This window comes from Eptatretus burgeri, chromosome 2 (assembly GCF_056783735.1).
Source record: "Eptatretus burgeri isolate ZD-2024b chromosome 2, Ebu_testis_v1, whole genome shotgun sequence".
Lineage (NCBI taxonomy): Eukaryota > Metazoa > Chordata > Myxini > Myxiniformes > Myxinidae > Eptatretus > Eptatretus burgeri.
The window spans coordinates 160464576-160476906 of record NC_140962.1 but is presented as its reverse complement, the minus strand read 5'-3'; the positions used below and the strand labels follow the sequence as shown (position 1 = coordinate 160476906).

The 12331-nt window shown below is 45.7% G+C and overlaps 1 protein-coding gene across 2 annotated transcripts in view; it reads left to right on the top strand.

Annotated features, from left to right (window-relative positions):
• The first annotated feature begins 386 nt into the window (after positions 1-386).
• CHCHD4 (coiled-coil-helix-coiled-coil-helix domain containing 4) overlaps positions 387-12331 on the top strand; it is a 16099-nt gene continuing 4154 nt past the window's right edge. The window contains exons 1-2 of one of the 2 annotated variants that reach the window (XM_085871897.1): positions 387-536; positions 6528-6626. In XM_085871897.1, the coding sequence (XP_085728023.1) occupies positions 515-536; positions 6528-6626 (121 nt within the window). In that variant the 5' untranslated portion in view covers positions 387-514. Of the gene's footprint in view, positions 537-3174; positions 3485-6527; positions 6627-12331 lie in introns of those variants that run through there. The other variant, XM_085871896.1, reaches the window with a different exon arrangement.

Below are 12331 nucleotides of genomic sequence, written 5' to 3'. Positions count from 1 at the left end.
TATATATATATATATATATATATATATATATGTATATATATATATATATATATATATATATATATATATGTATATATATATATGTATATATATATATATATATATATATATATATATATATATATATATATATATATATGTATGTATATATATATATATATATATATATATATATATATATATATATATATATATATATATATATATATATATATATATATATATAGTGGTATCCAAGGAGACAGTGTTAAAATGTTTGAGGTGTCTATACAAGCTACGCCGGTAAATATTCCCTCTTGCCTCACGCATCCTTTTTCCGTAAACATCCTCAAGTAATATTGTACAGCAGTCCTGAGATTCCCGTCCGTGTGATTAGGCTACATTTGCCTTCGTTTGAGATGAGCAATGAACTCCAAAGAAATATTAAACCCGGAAGAGTTGTTGAGTGAGGTGCAGGTGAAAGTTCGTCACGTGGTTTGCACGGACGGCATCGGTGCTTTCGTGAGGCGGCGACATGTCGTACTGCAGGCAGGAAGGTTTGTGTTCTGAGTCATTCATATTCCTTTTCCAGCGAACGACAACCCCCCCGGATCCTATTTCCCCCTTCCAAACGTGATTGTGATTTCATTCACACCTGCTGCTCAAAGTTTGTACGGTTCGTCCAACAGTCATGCTCCCTCTTCGTTTCCAGTGGACAGGACTCGACGCTGTTTCACCTTTCAATTTTAACCTCCGTCTCGGCCTCGTCGACGATGTTGTACATGAATCACGAGCAGGACAAGGACATGAGTACGTTCCACTTGACCTTTAAAAAAATGACCAGGAAAGTAACGGATCAACAAAATCAACACACTTCGTGTCCACACGGGATTTGAACTCTCAACCCCAGCGTCAAGCTCTGTGATTGGACGGAAGCATCGTTCAGGCTGACGCTGAGGTTGTGACCTCTGAGCAGACCCCAAGGCTGTGACCTCTGAGCAGACCCCAAGGTTGTGACCTCTGAGCAGACCCCAAGGTTGTGACCTCTGAGCAGACCCCAAGGTTGTGACCTCTGAGCAGACCCCAAGGTTGTGACCTCTGAGCAGACCCCAAGGTTGTGACCTCTGAGCAGACCTCAAGGTTGTGGCCTCTGAGCTGATGCCGAGGTTGTGACCTCTGAGCAGATACTGAGGTTGTGACTCATCCTCTGAGCAGACGCTGAGGTTGTGACATCCTCTGAGCAGACGCCGAGGTTGTGACTCATCCTCTGAGCAGATGCCGAGGTTGTCACTCAACCTCTGAGCAGACGCTGAGGTTGTGACCTCTGAGCAGACGCCGAGGTTGTGACATCCTCTGAGCAGACGCCGAGGTTGTGACATCCTCTGAGCAGACGCCGAGGTTGTGACATCCTCTGAGCAGACGCCGAGGTTGTGACATCCTCTGAGCAGACGCCGAGGTTGTGACATCCTCTAAGCAGACGCCGAGGTTGTGACTTATCCTCTGAGCAGACGCCGAGGTTGTGACTCATCCTCTGAGCAGACGCCGAGGTTGTGACTCATCCTCTGAGCAGATGCTGAGGTTATGACCTTTGAGCAGAACACAAGGTTGTGACCTCTGAGCAGAACACAAGGTTGTGACCTCTGAGCAGACGCCGAGGTTGTGACCTCTGAGCAGACGCCGAGGTTGTGACCTCTGAGCAGACGCCGAGGTTGTGACCTCTGAGCAGACGCCGAGGTTGTGACCTCTGAGCAGACGCCGAGGTTGTGACCTCTGAGCAGACGCCGAGGTTGTGACCTCTGAGCAGACGCCGAGGTTGTGACCTCTGAGCAGACGCCGAGGTTGTGACCTCTGAGCAGACGCCGAGGTTGTGACCTCTGAGCAGACGCCGAGGTTGTGACCTCTGAGCAGACGCCGAGGTTGTGACCTCTGAGCAGACGCCGAGGTTGTGACCTCTGAGCAGACGCCGAGGTTGTGACCTCTGAGCAGACCCCGAGGTTGTGACCTCTGAGCAGACCCCGAGGTTGTGACCTCTGAGCAGACCCCGAGGTTGTGACCTCTGAGCAGACCCCGAGGTTGTGACCTCTGAGCAGACCCCGAGGTTGTGACTCAACCTCTGAGCAGACCCCAAATGTTGACCTTTTAAATATTGACTCTGGATTACTATTGTTGGTGAAAAACTTTTTGTTCTCCTGCTCTGCTGCATGGTTGAAGTATTGTGACAAACTGAATGTTGTTTTTTTTCATTTTTTAATTTTCCACCCCCACCCCCACCCCCCCCCCCCCACCCAAACAATGAGATGGAATGAGTTCAAAACAGCTGTTTGAAATTGGGGTGTGCAGAGTTGGGTTTTGGGGGTAAAACGTCCGTTCGGGGGTTCAGATTGTGAGACGACCCCAACTCCATGTGTGGATTAGCATCGCTCCTGATGGAAGTGGCTATTCCAAGTTATACAGAAATGTGCCAATTCTGGGGGAATTAACATCCCAGTAATGTTTGGGGGAAATGAACCCGGATGTGAGGAAGGATTCTTCACTCGTGTGATTAAACTAAACAGACTTGAAGATATATCTCAGGGTTGCACGCACGCACGCACGCACGCACGCACGCACGCACGCACACAACTCCCACTTTTTTGTCTTCTTCACAATTTCATTTAGTAATTGTCCAGTATTGGCTATTCCTAAAACAAGATTATAACTTAAAGGGTTGCTGTAAATGATGTTGATTTCACAATGTACTAATCCAACTTTATTTTAATTGTCAACCTCCAATTTGAGTGGTCGATGGCGTGTCATCACAAATGCCCACACTTCCCACCTAAAGGAAAGTTGAAAGATGGTAAAAAGTTCCACCACGAATGACACAATATCAAATTTTAACTTACAACTGTCATGGCTCGAAAATGAAAATAATAATAAAATAATAAATCGTTGAGGTCGCTGGAGGCATGATGTTTTCGGGTTGTCCATCTGTTCGTGATAAGTTTTCGTGACCACGATAACTTAAGATCGGCTGAAGGGATCCGAGCCAAAATTGGTACAAATATGTATAATGATGCAAGGATAAATGCAATAAATTATGAGGTCAATAAGTCAAAGGGCAGTGGTCGCGTTAGGTAAAAAGTCTTATCGCACTAAGTTGTGATGGGATTTTGACCAAACTTGGTACAAGTATGGAAAACACGGACCAACTTCTCGCACTCCGAAAACATGCACCAACATCTATCCTCTCATCCCAACTCTCTCTTCCTCGTATGTGGTGACTTCAATTGTCATCATGCCAGTTGGCTGGGCCTGGACTGGTCTCCCATCTTCACTTCCTTCGACATCAACTCGTCCTGGGACTACTTTCAAAGAAACTTCCTCCCTCTCATGCACATATTTGTCCCATCTCGTCTTCAGTTGTCCGATCCTTCCTCCTGCCCATCGTACACTGAAGCTTGTGGAGAGGCAGTTGTCCTGAAACAACTTGCCTTCGCATCTTGCAAGGCTCATCCAACTGAAGGTAATCTCAATTCCTTCCAGAAAGCTCCGAACAAGTGTGTCTACCCTTAACATCTTTCTAATGTCGTCTGAACTCTCAAACCTGTCTCCTGCCTCCAAATCCTGGTAGCATCTAGTTAAGTATGTGTCTGGTGTATGTTCCCCCTCCATCCCCTCTCTTAGCTCAAATGGCTGCACTGCTGACACGGCACGGGAAAAGGCTGAATGCCTAAAGTCCGTGTTTGCAGCTAACTCTTGTGTCCCAAACCCATCGCTTTCTGTACCCACCTTACTCAGTCGCACCCAACTGTCCCTGGACTCTGTGTCCTTTTCTCCTGACAAGGTGGAGAGCTTGCTGTCAAACCTCGACTCAGATTCTGCAACCGATCCAGATGGCATCAGCCCACGTGTCCTAAAAACTTGCTCTTCCACTGTTGCACACCCTCTCTCTGTTCTATTCACCCTCTCATTTGCCCAAGGTCATCTGCCATCTGCTTGGAGATCAGCAAATACTACCGCTCTGCATAAAAAAGGTGCAAAACCAGATCCCTTCAAAGACAGAACAAACAGCCTTCTCCCAATCATCAGCAAGGTTATGGAATCCATCATTGCTGAAGACATTAAATCCTTCCGCTTCTCCAATGGCTTGATTTCTGATAATTAATTTGGTTTCAGACCAGGTCACTCTACCATGGATATGCTGCTTCTGCTCTTCCAACAATGGATGGAAGTCCTCAATGCCAGACATGAAATCAGAGCCATATCCCTAGACATATCATGTGCTTTCGACACTGTCTGGCACCCTACCCTTCTCACCAAACTCTTCTTATATTATCCAAGGCCATCTCCACTCCACTCCACTCCACTCCACACAGACTTCCTCTCCTGTCACAGTCAACGTGTGGCCTGAAATGGAGTTCTCTCATCCCCTCTTCCGGTCCAGGCTGGAGTTCCTCAAGGTAGCGTTCTGGGCCCTGTTCTTTTTCTGGCTTTCATCAATGATCTCTCTGACTCTGGAAAATCCTCTGTCTCTCTTTGCTGATGACTCCAACCACTGTCTTACCATCTCACCTTCCTCAGATCAGCAAGCAACAGCTTTTTCGCTCACTGCAGATCTGGATAAAATCACAATCTGGTCCAACACGTGGAACACATCTTTCAACCCTGACAAATCTCACACTCTCACTATGTCTCTCCAAAATAACTATCTGGAACCCCCCCCCCCCATCCCATGTACTTTCTCAACAATCCTCTTGAAGAAGTCCTTTCTTTCAAGCTTCTGGGGCTCACTGTCTGCCATGATCTTTCCTGGGAAAGCTACATTTCAAAGCTGGCCTCCAAAGCCAGTCACCGACTGGGAATCCTCCATCGTGCAAAGTCCTTCCTTGACACACTTGAGCTCCTAACCACATACAAAGCTTTTGTCCGCAGCCTGATGGATTACTGCTCTCCCCTATGGGTGTGTGCTCCCGCCTCTCACCTTTCTCGACCACATAATGGAAACCAAAGCATTTCGGATCATTGGCATCTACCGCGATGAGGATGAGTCTTTGGGCCTCTCACTCTCTCACTGCAGGCAGGTCGGTGGTCTTTCTGTCTTCCACCGTCTCCTCTCCAGCCTCGCCCCCTCCCCCACTCTCTCTCTGTGATATGTGTCCCCCCCCCCCCATATTTCCACAGGGTGCTAAAGGTCTGCCAACAATAGAATTACCAAAATCACAAATCACTGCTCACCTTCACCCTTTCATTCCTCTTTTTTTCCCGCCTTTGGAACAAACACCCACACTCTCTTCAATCCTATTCTTCCCTCCAGGTCTTCAAAACAGCTGTTCACCACCATCTCTTCTCTTCCCCCATCCAAAACCATGATGTTTTCTTCCCCCGTTAATCCACCCCAAACCCCCATACTTCAAATTCCATGCTTTCCTTCCTGAAAGTCCCTGTCGTCTAAGGTCCTAAAAGTCCCTGTGGTGTCCATCTTGGTTATCCCATGTGCCCCACCCCTCTCCATTCCACAGATCTCCTCGTGTCTCTGTTCCCACTGTTTCTTCCTTCTATCTCCCACTCATCGTGTCTCCTGCTCCCCTTGTTGTACATTCTGTGTGTTAGCTCTCATATGAGCCTCGACAATGTATTAATTCAAAGGAAAAAAAACGTATATATTATGATGCAACGATGAACTCATTAGATTTTGGCATCGAGGTCATGCCAGGTAAAATGTGGTAATTGAGGACAGCTTGGATGCAATTCAAACTTGGTACAAGTATGTGTAATGATGTAATAATGTAGAAAAAGAGGCACATCTGTTGACGTCGCGATGTCGAAGAGTGCCTTTCTGTTTTTTTCTGTTTTAACCCTGTGACCTAACACCCCCTGGAGCATAAACCAGGGATGAAATCCAAAAAACGGTTGCATATTTCACGCACCCACCAATGTTGATTGTATAGAGTCCCCATCGACAAAGTTTCATTAAAATTGTTTTAAAATGTGGCCAAAATTGCTTTTCTTTTTCGGGGGTATTTGACCTTTTGATACCACCCCAGGGGGCGGGGCCAAAAATGCTGTTGCTCTTGCATCTTCGTGCCATGTGGTGATCATAACTACCAAGTTTGGTTAATGTCTGCGCAACCGTTTAGAAAGCAAGGCAATAACAGTTTGTTTCCGTGGTATGTGGGGTGGATGTGCTGGGTGGTGGAGTAGGGGGTCTCATGCTGCTCCTGTGTGCATTCATTCTGACATGACATCTCTGCATTGTTTCACCAACATATTGCATGGCACAAATTGATACAACTTAACAAGTAAACTATGTTCGAGGTTTTCCAAGTAATTAATTATTTGGTTTATTTTAACTTGTAAGATCGAGCCGTCACTGTATGTACAACTGATCAACAAATATATAAAAAACAGTGCATTGGATTTTCCACCAAACGATGAAGACAAATTTGTGGGAGAATCCTCAACAAGCGACTCAAATCGTCCTCAAAACGCACTCATGTTTGTGTAATTACAGTCTGATTAAATTGTACATGCTTGATTGATTTTCCTGGGTGGTGGTGGTTGTGCAGGAAAGGACCGGATCATGTTTGTAACCAGGGATGACCACGCTTCACCGAGCCTGGCAGAGATAAAACCCGATGATCCGGATGATCCTTATGAAGAGCACGGTAATACCTTCACACCACTGTTCAACGCATTGCTTCAAGCGAATCCAGTGTGTGATCAGTGTTCAGGTTGTTGTGTGCCTGTAATGTACGGTACTGATTGTGATAAGTGTCCAAATGCACTTTGTAATGTAAATGATCTGAGGCTCATCGTGTAGCTCGTCCATGTCTCACCTGTTGGACAAATTCATGAATAGACATCAAACTTCTGGGAATCAGCATCAGCAACGACCTCCTGGGAAGACCTATCTCAAAGCTGTATTCCAAAGCCACCTGCTGATTAAGGACCTTCCACTGTGCTCAGTCTTTCCTTGGTAAATCTGACCTTCTCAGTCTATGAGGCCTTTCTACACCTCACTGGAATTTGTTTTCAATCATGCTATGGATATTCCCTTGCTTGTTGCGTCCACTTGATGCTCCACTGTCAGTGGGATGCCCTTTTTCCCTGTTTTTTTTGTTTGTTTGTTTAAACTAATATTTTGTATGTAACACTGCTGTTCCCTATGCCTCTAGGCTGATTCTCCTGCTTCACACTTATCCTTCCTGGATGTTGTAGAATCTCCAGCTCTAAACACCAATGACACCAACAACGAATAGCACAGGGCATGCCCCATTCGTGTTATAAACCGTTTGATGGATTCTGTTTTATCCCACCTCCTCAGGTCTTGCTTCCTCTCTTTTCCTTTATCCTTTCTCAGTCCATTCAGCCTATGTGCATTCTTTCAGCAACCCCCATCCAGGTGTACTACTCCCAAAATCCAGGTGTACTATAATATGAACATGAATAGGAAAAGGAACCTGAAGTTTCGCAGTACTCTGAATTCTTCCACATCGCACATACGCAGAGAGAAGCGAGATACTTTTTTACTCTGACTGTCTGTATGGCAATCCTACTATATCAAATAAGGCAATTCTCTTTATGTATGTATATTTGAAAAATCGAAGAAAAGTGGAACAGGCTCAGTCGAGTGCATACCTCCGTCAGGCTGAACAGTTTAAATTTTGTATCCCGCTGCTGGGTCTGATCTGAATCCGGACCTTAACCAAAATCGAATCTGCTTGTTCTTGTCACCTAACCCACTCATCCACCTTGTCTTCTCATAATTCATCCAAAACTTTTTGAAACATCATGCTATATATATATATATATATATATATATATATATATATATATATATATATATATATATATATATATATATATATATATATATATATATATATATATATATATATATATATATATATATATATATATATATATATATATATATATATATATATATATATATATATAATTTTGGTCCCATCTCTCAATGGTGAAGAATCACTTTAAAAATTAAATAATTCTCGTATCCAGATCCGGAACTTCATCAAAATTGAATCAATTCTTCTGGGTCACACACCCAACGTACCCACCAAGTTTCATCCGAATATGTCCACAACGTTTTGAAATATCGTGCTATATATAATTTTTTGCCCGATCTCACAATGGTAAAGAATCACTTTAAAAATTCTTGGAGTCGGATCCGGATCTTAACCAAAATCTAATCAGTTCGTCCTTGTCACACCGAACCTGTCCACAAAATTTCATCCTGATCCGTCCACAACTTTTTGAGATATCCTGTACACAAACAAACAAACAAACAGAAAGGGGTGAAAACATAACCTCCTTCACCTTCGGTGGTGGAGGTAATTGAATTTTTTTAAATTATATCCAGATTGGGATCTTCAACAAAATTGAACAAATTTGTACTTGTCACACATCCAACCTGTCCACCAAGATTCGTCCGAATCCATCCACAACTTTTTGAGACATCCTGTTCACAGAGAAACAGGGGTAAAGACGTGGCTGGGTCACTCTTCAAATTTTGCATACATCTTGGTCGTACCCAAGGTGAACCCCCTCCCCCATCTCCACAAAGGGGGGGGGGGAGATGAAATGACAATCCTCCTAAAAGGAATGGGTGTTTGTAATCCAACAAAATTAAAAATCATTCCGAACAGGAAACTTACTGTTTTTTCTGATGTCATAAAGGACAAACAACAGACACGAATAACTAATATGCCTGGTGTTGGCTTAATGGTTAGGGTGGTAGGCTTGTGATCCCAGGATCCTGAGTTCAAATCCCACTCGACTGTTGAATTAATACCAGGTGAGGTTGAATTTGCCTGTCATCCTTCCGTGATCGGCAAAATGAGTGCCAGCTTACTGGTATACTGTGTCGGAGTGGTGACCCGTCCAGGATTGTGCCCAATGGCCAAGGAGACTGCTAAGGCAGCACCAACGCTCTGCACAGAGTATGGTCCTGATGGATGGATGGATGGAATTATATACTTGAACACTGGAGAACACAAATCACCTTTTAGCACTTTCAAAACCCTTCCATTTTGCAGAACTTGGACAAAATATTGTGGTGTCCATGCCAGTGAAGACCGTCCTGGACGGACAGCCGAACAGTTCTACCTTGGAGGCGAACACGTGATCCTTGGAGATCACAGCGCATGTGGGATGGGGGCGGCAAGCACGTACCAGATGTGTTCACCAGGACGGAGGACATGGGTTTCTACTCGAACCCACAACAAATAGACAGACACAAGCAATCTACATAAATAGGGGTTTAATGAACATAAATCAAGTCTTCATAAAAGGAATAAATCAAAGCGCAACAATGAAAATAAATCAAAGCATGAGGTAATGAAACGTGAGGTAATCCACAACCTGAAGTCGAGGCGCCTCCACATACCATTACTAAAACGGACAAGGGGAAAAGATAAAACAAAAGTAAAATCCCTCCTTTATTCTGGCACTGAGCTTCGATCACACAAGGTCCTTTTTGGATCTGGCGTCGTCGAAACCACGTAGTCTCTGCGCAGGAAACTGCACCTGAAAGTGACGCCAAGCCGCTCTCTGGGCGGGAAATGTAAGTGAGGTATTTGTATGGTGGTATTCAACGCCAGGTCTCAGAAGCCGCCGTGCAGCTTCTTTTCACGAGTGAATATGCCGACGGTTCCTCTGTTGCACCAGGTCCATTCATCACGATCGCCCACCTTCCCACTTGACCATGTGATGAGGCCACGAGGCACGCTTCACGACTCAGCCAGTCAATGGCTTGTGTTTTGCTCCAGCGTGTGAACAAATTCACCTCAGCAGGAACACGAGAATCATGTAGTCTTCTTCACCGTGTCGAGGGGAAGCCAGGGGCCAGATCCTTTTGCCTCCAATCTCACTGGAATTTGTAAGATCTTACACTGGAACCTCACACAACTCTCTTCTCCCCTGAACCTTCCGACCTCACCCCCATCCATCATCCACCCCAGGGGCGTGGTTTGCCAGTTGTCATTCCTGGAGGCGGGGTTTTTGCCTGCTTGGGATATTCGGCTTGGATGTTGTTTTAAGGAAGTGATTCCTTTTTATCGCCGATCTTGTAAATGCAAAAGCATCGTTAATGGTCACAGGGGGCAGTCACATAATGGGAAAAATTGTCCTCAAACCCTACCGAATTAACATAGCACCACCCCCATGTGATGACACATAACATCTTAACCTGACAGTTCCCCAACTTGAATTACATCGAGATGTCTCCTGCTCGTCCAAGGACCATGCTACTCCATAGAATCCGACCTTTCGTATGAAATTTCTCCATCTACCCCAAAAACACAACAATATTACTGCATTTTAGGTCATCATGACCAATCAAATGTCCTGCTTGTTGACCTTGCCCATGTCCTTGTTTCTCAAGACGGTGCAGGGTAAAGCGTTCTATGAATTCTGCAGTTGTTGATGAAAAAAAAATTTCACCATCTATGTTGTTCTGTCGTGTTTGTCTATCTGTTGGTAACACGATTTTTGGCCACAGTTTTCAAGCAATTGTTCTAAAATTGTTGTGTGTGTGTGTGTGTGTGTGTGTGTGTGTGTGTGTGTGTGTGTGTGTGTGTGTGTGTGTGTGTGTGTGTGTGTGTGTGTGTGTGTGTGTGTGTGTGTGTGTGTGTGTGTGTGTGTGTGTGTCGGTGACTGGCCAAGGACAGCAACGCTTAATTTTGGCGAAGATCTGAATCCTGATCTGGATCTGAGAATTTTTTTAAAGTGATTCTTCACCATTGAGAGATAGGGCCAAAAATGATATCAGGTCAGGTCAGGTATGGGAGCATGCGCCAGAGCAGCGCGTCGCTGCATCCACTTTCCACCAGTTCTCCAGGGGTCTCCGTATGGCCATCCCCCAGGCAGATGCCTGGCCCATCCCCATCTCCTTGAGATGCAGATCAACCTGCTGCAACCACGAGGCACGTGGTCGGCCCATTGGGCTCCTACACTCACGAGACTCCCTCGCTGGGAGAATCTGGTGAGCAGGATCAGCGTCAGGAAAACGAGCCACATGTCCAAACAGTCGCAGCTGATGCTCACGGACTATGCAGCTAACAAATCTCATTTGAGTCTCTCTCAGCAACCGCTCGTTGGACACAAAGTCCGACCAACGATAGCCAAGGATTCTCCGAAGAGACCTGGTACTAAAGGAATTGTCTCCATCTCAGATCCTTGGTCAGAGTCCAAGTCTCGTATCCCAAGAGCAAGACTGGAAGCACCAAGGACCTGACGACTCGGACTGTTGTCCTCCTGCACAGGTACCGGTAGCGCCACACCCCATTATCCACTGAATCCATGGCTCCCCAGGCCCGACACAGACGTCTATTGACCTCTGACTCACAGCCAGCAGAGACATGAATATTACTGCCAAGGTAAGTGAATCTCTCTACGACCTCAACATCCTCACCACAAACAGGCACAGACAGGACAGCAGCATCCAATATGTCATTGAAAGCCTGGATCTTAGTTTTGACCCATGAAACCCGTAATCCCAGTGGCTCCGACTCCTCATTCAGCACCGCGAGGGCCCCCAAAAGGATATCTAAAGTTTCCGCAAAGATGACGGTATCATCTGCGAAATAAAGGTCAGAGATCTCAACATTCCCAAACGATGCACTGCAGCTTGATCTCTCCGACATCCTCCCTAGAGTCCAGTCCATACAAGTGCTGTAAAGTGTGGGGGCCAGAACACACCCCTGACGAACTCCAGTAACAACTGGAAATAAGTCAGAGATGGTACCACAACATCTCACAGCACTCTCAGTACCAGAGTAGAGTTCAGACATCAGATCGATCAGTTTTGGTGGCACTCCACGAAGACCAATAATCCTCCAGATGGCATACTGATTCCCTGAATCGAACGCTTTATAGAGATCAACATAGGCTGCAAGCAGCCCCTGACGAAACTCACGTCTGCGTTCGGTGAGGACCCGAAGAGCAAGGATACGGTCAATCGTTGACCTCTTTGGTGTAAAGCCTGACTGCTCTGGACGCTGGTGCTCAAGCAGATGGTGGTGAACCCTATCAAGAATTATCCGACCAAAGACATTGCCTGGCACTGAGAGCAGCGTCACCCCTCGGTAGTTGTTGCAGTCGTGGCGATCACCCTTCTCTTTCCGGAGAGGGGCAACAAGGCCCCTCTTTCAGTCAGTTGGAATGATGCCTGTGTTCCAGGCAAAGCACAGAACTGTATGCAATGACATGAGTGCAGCATTTCCACCAGCCTTGAGAAGTTCAGCATGGATGCCACAGATCCCTGCAGCTTTACCCCATTTCAACCGGTTCACCGCAGCCCATGTTTCCACAAGCGAAGGTGGACCACAGTTGATTGGAGGGTCAGCAA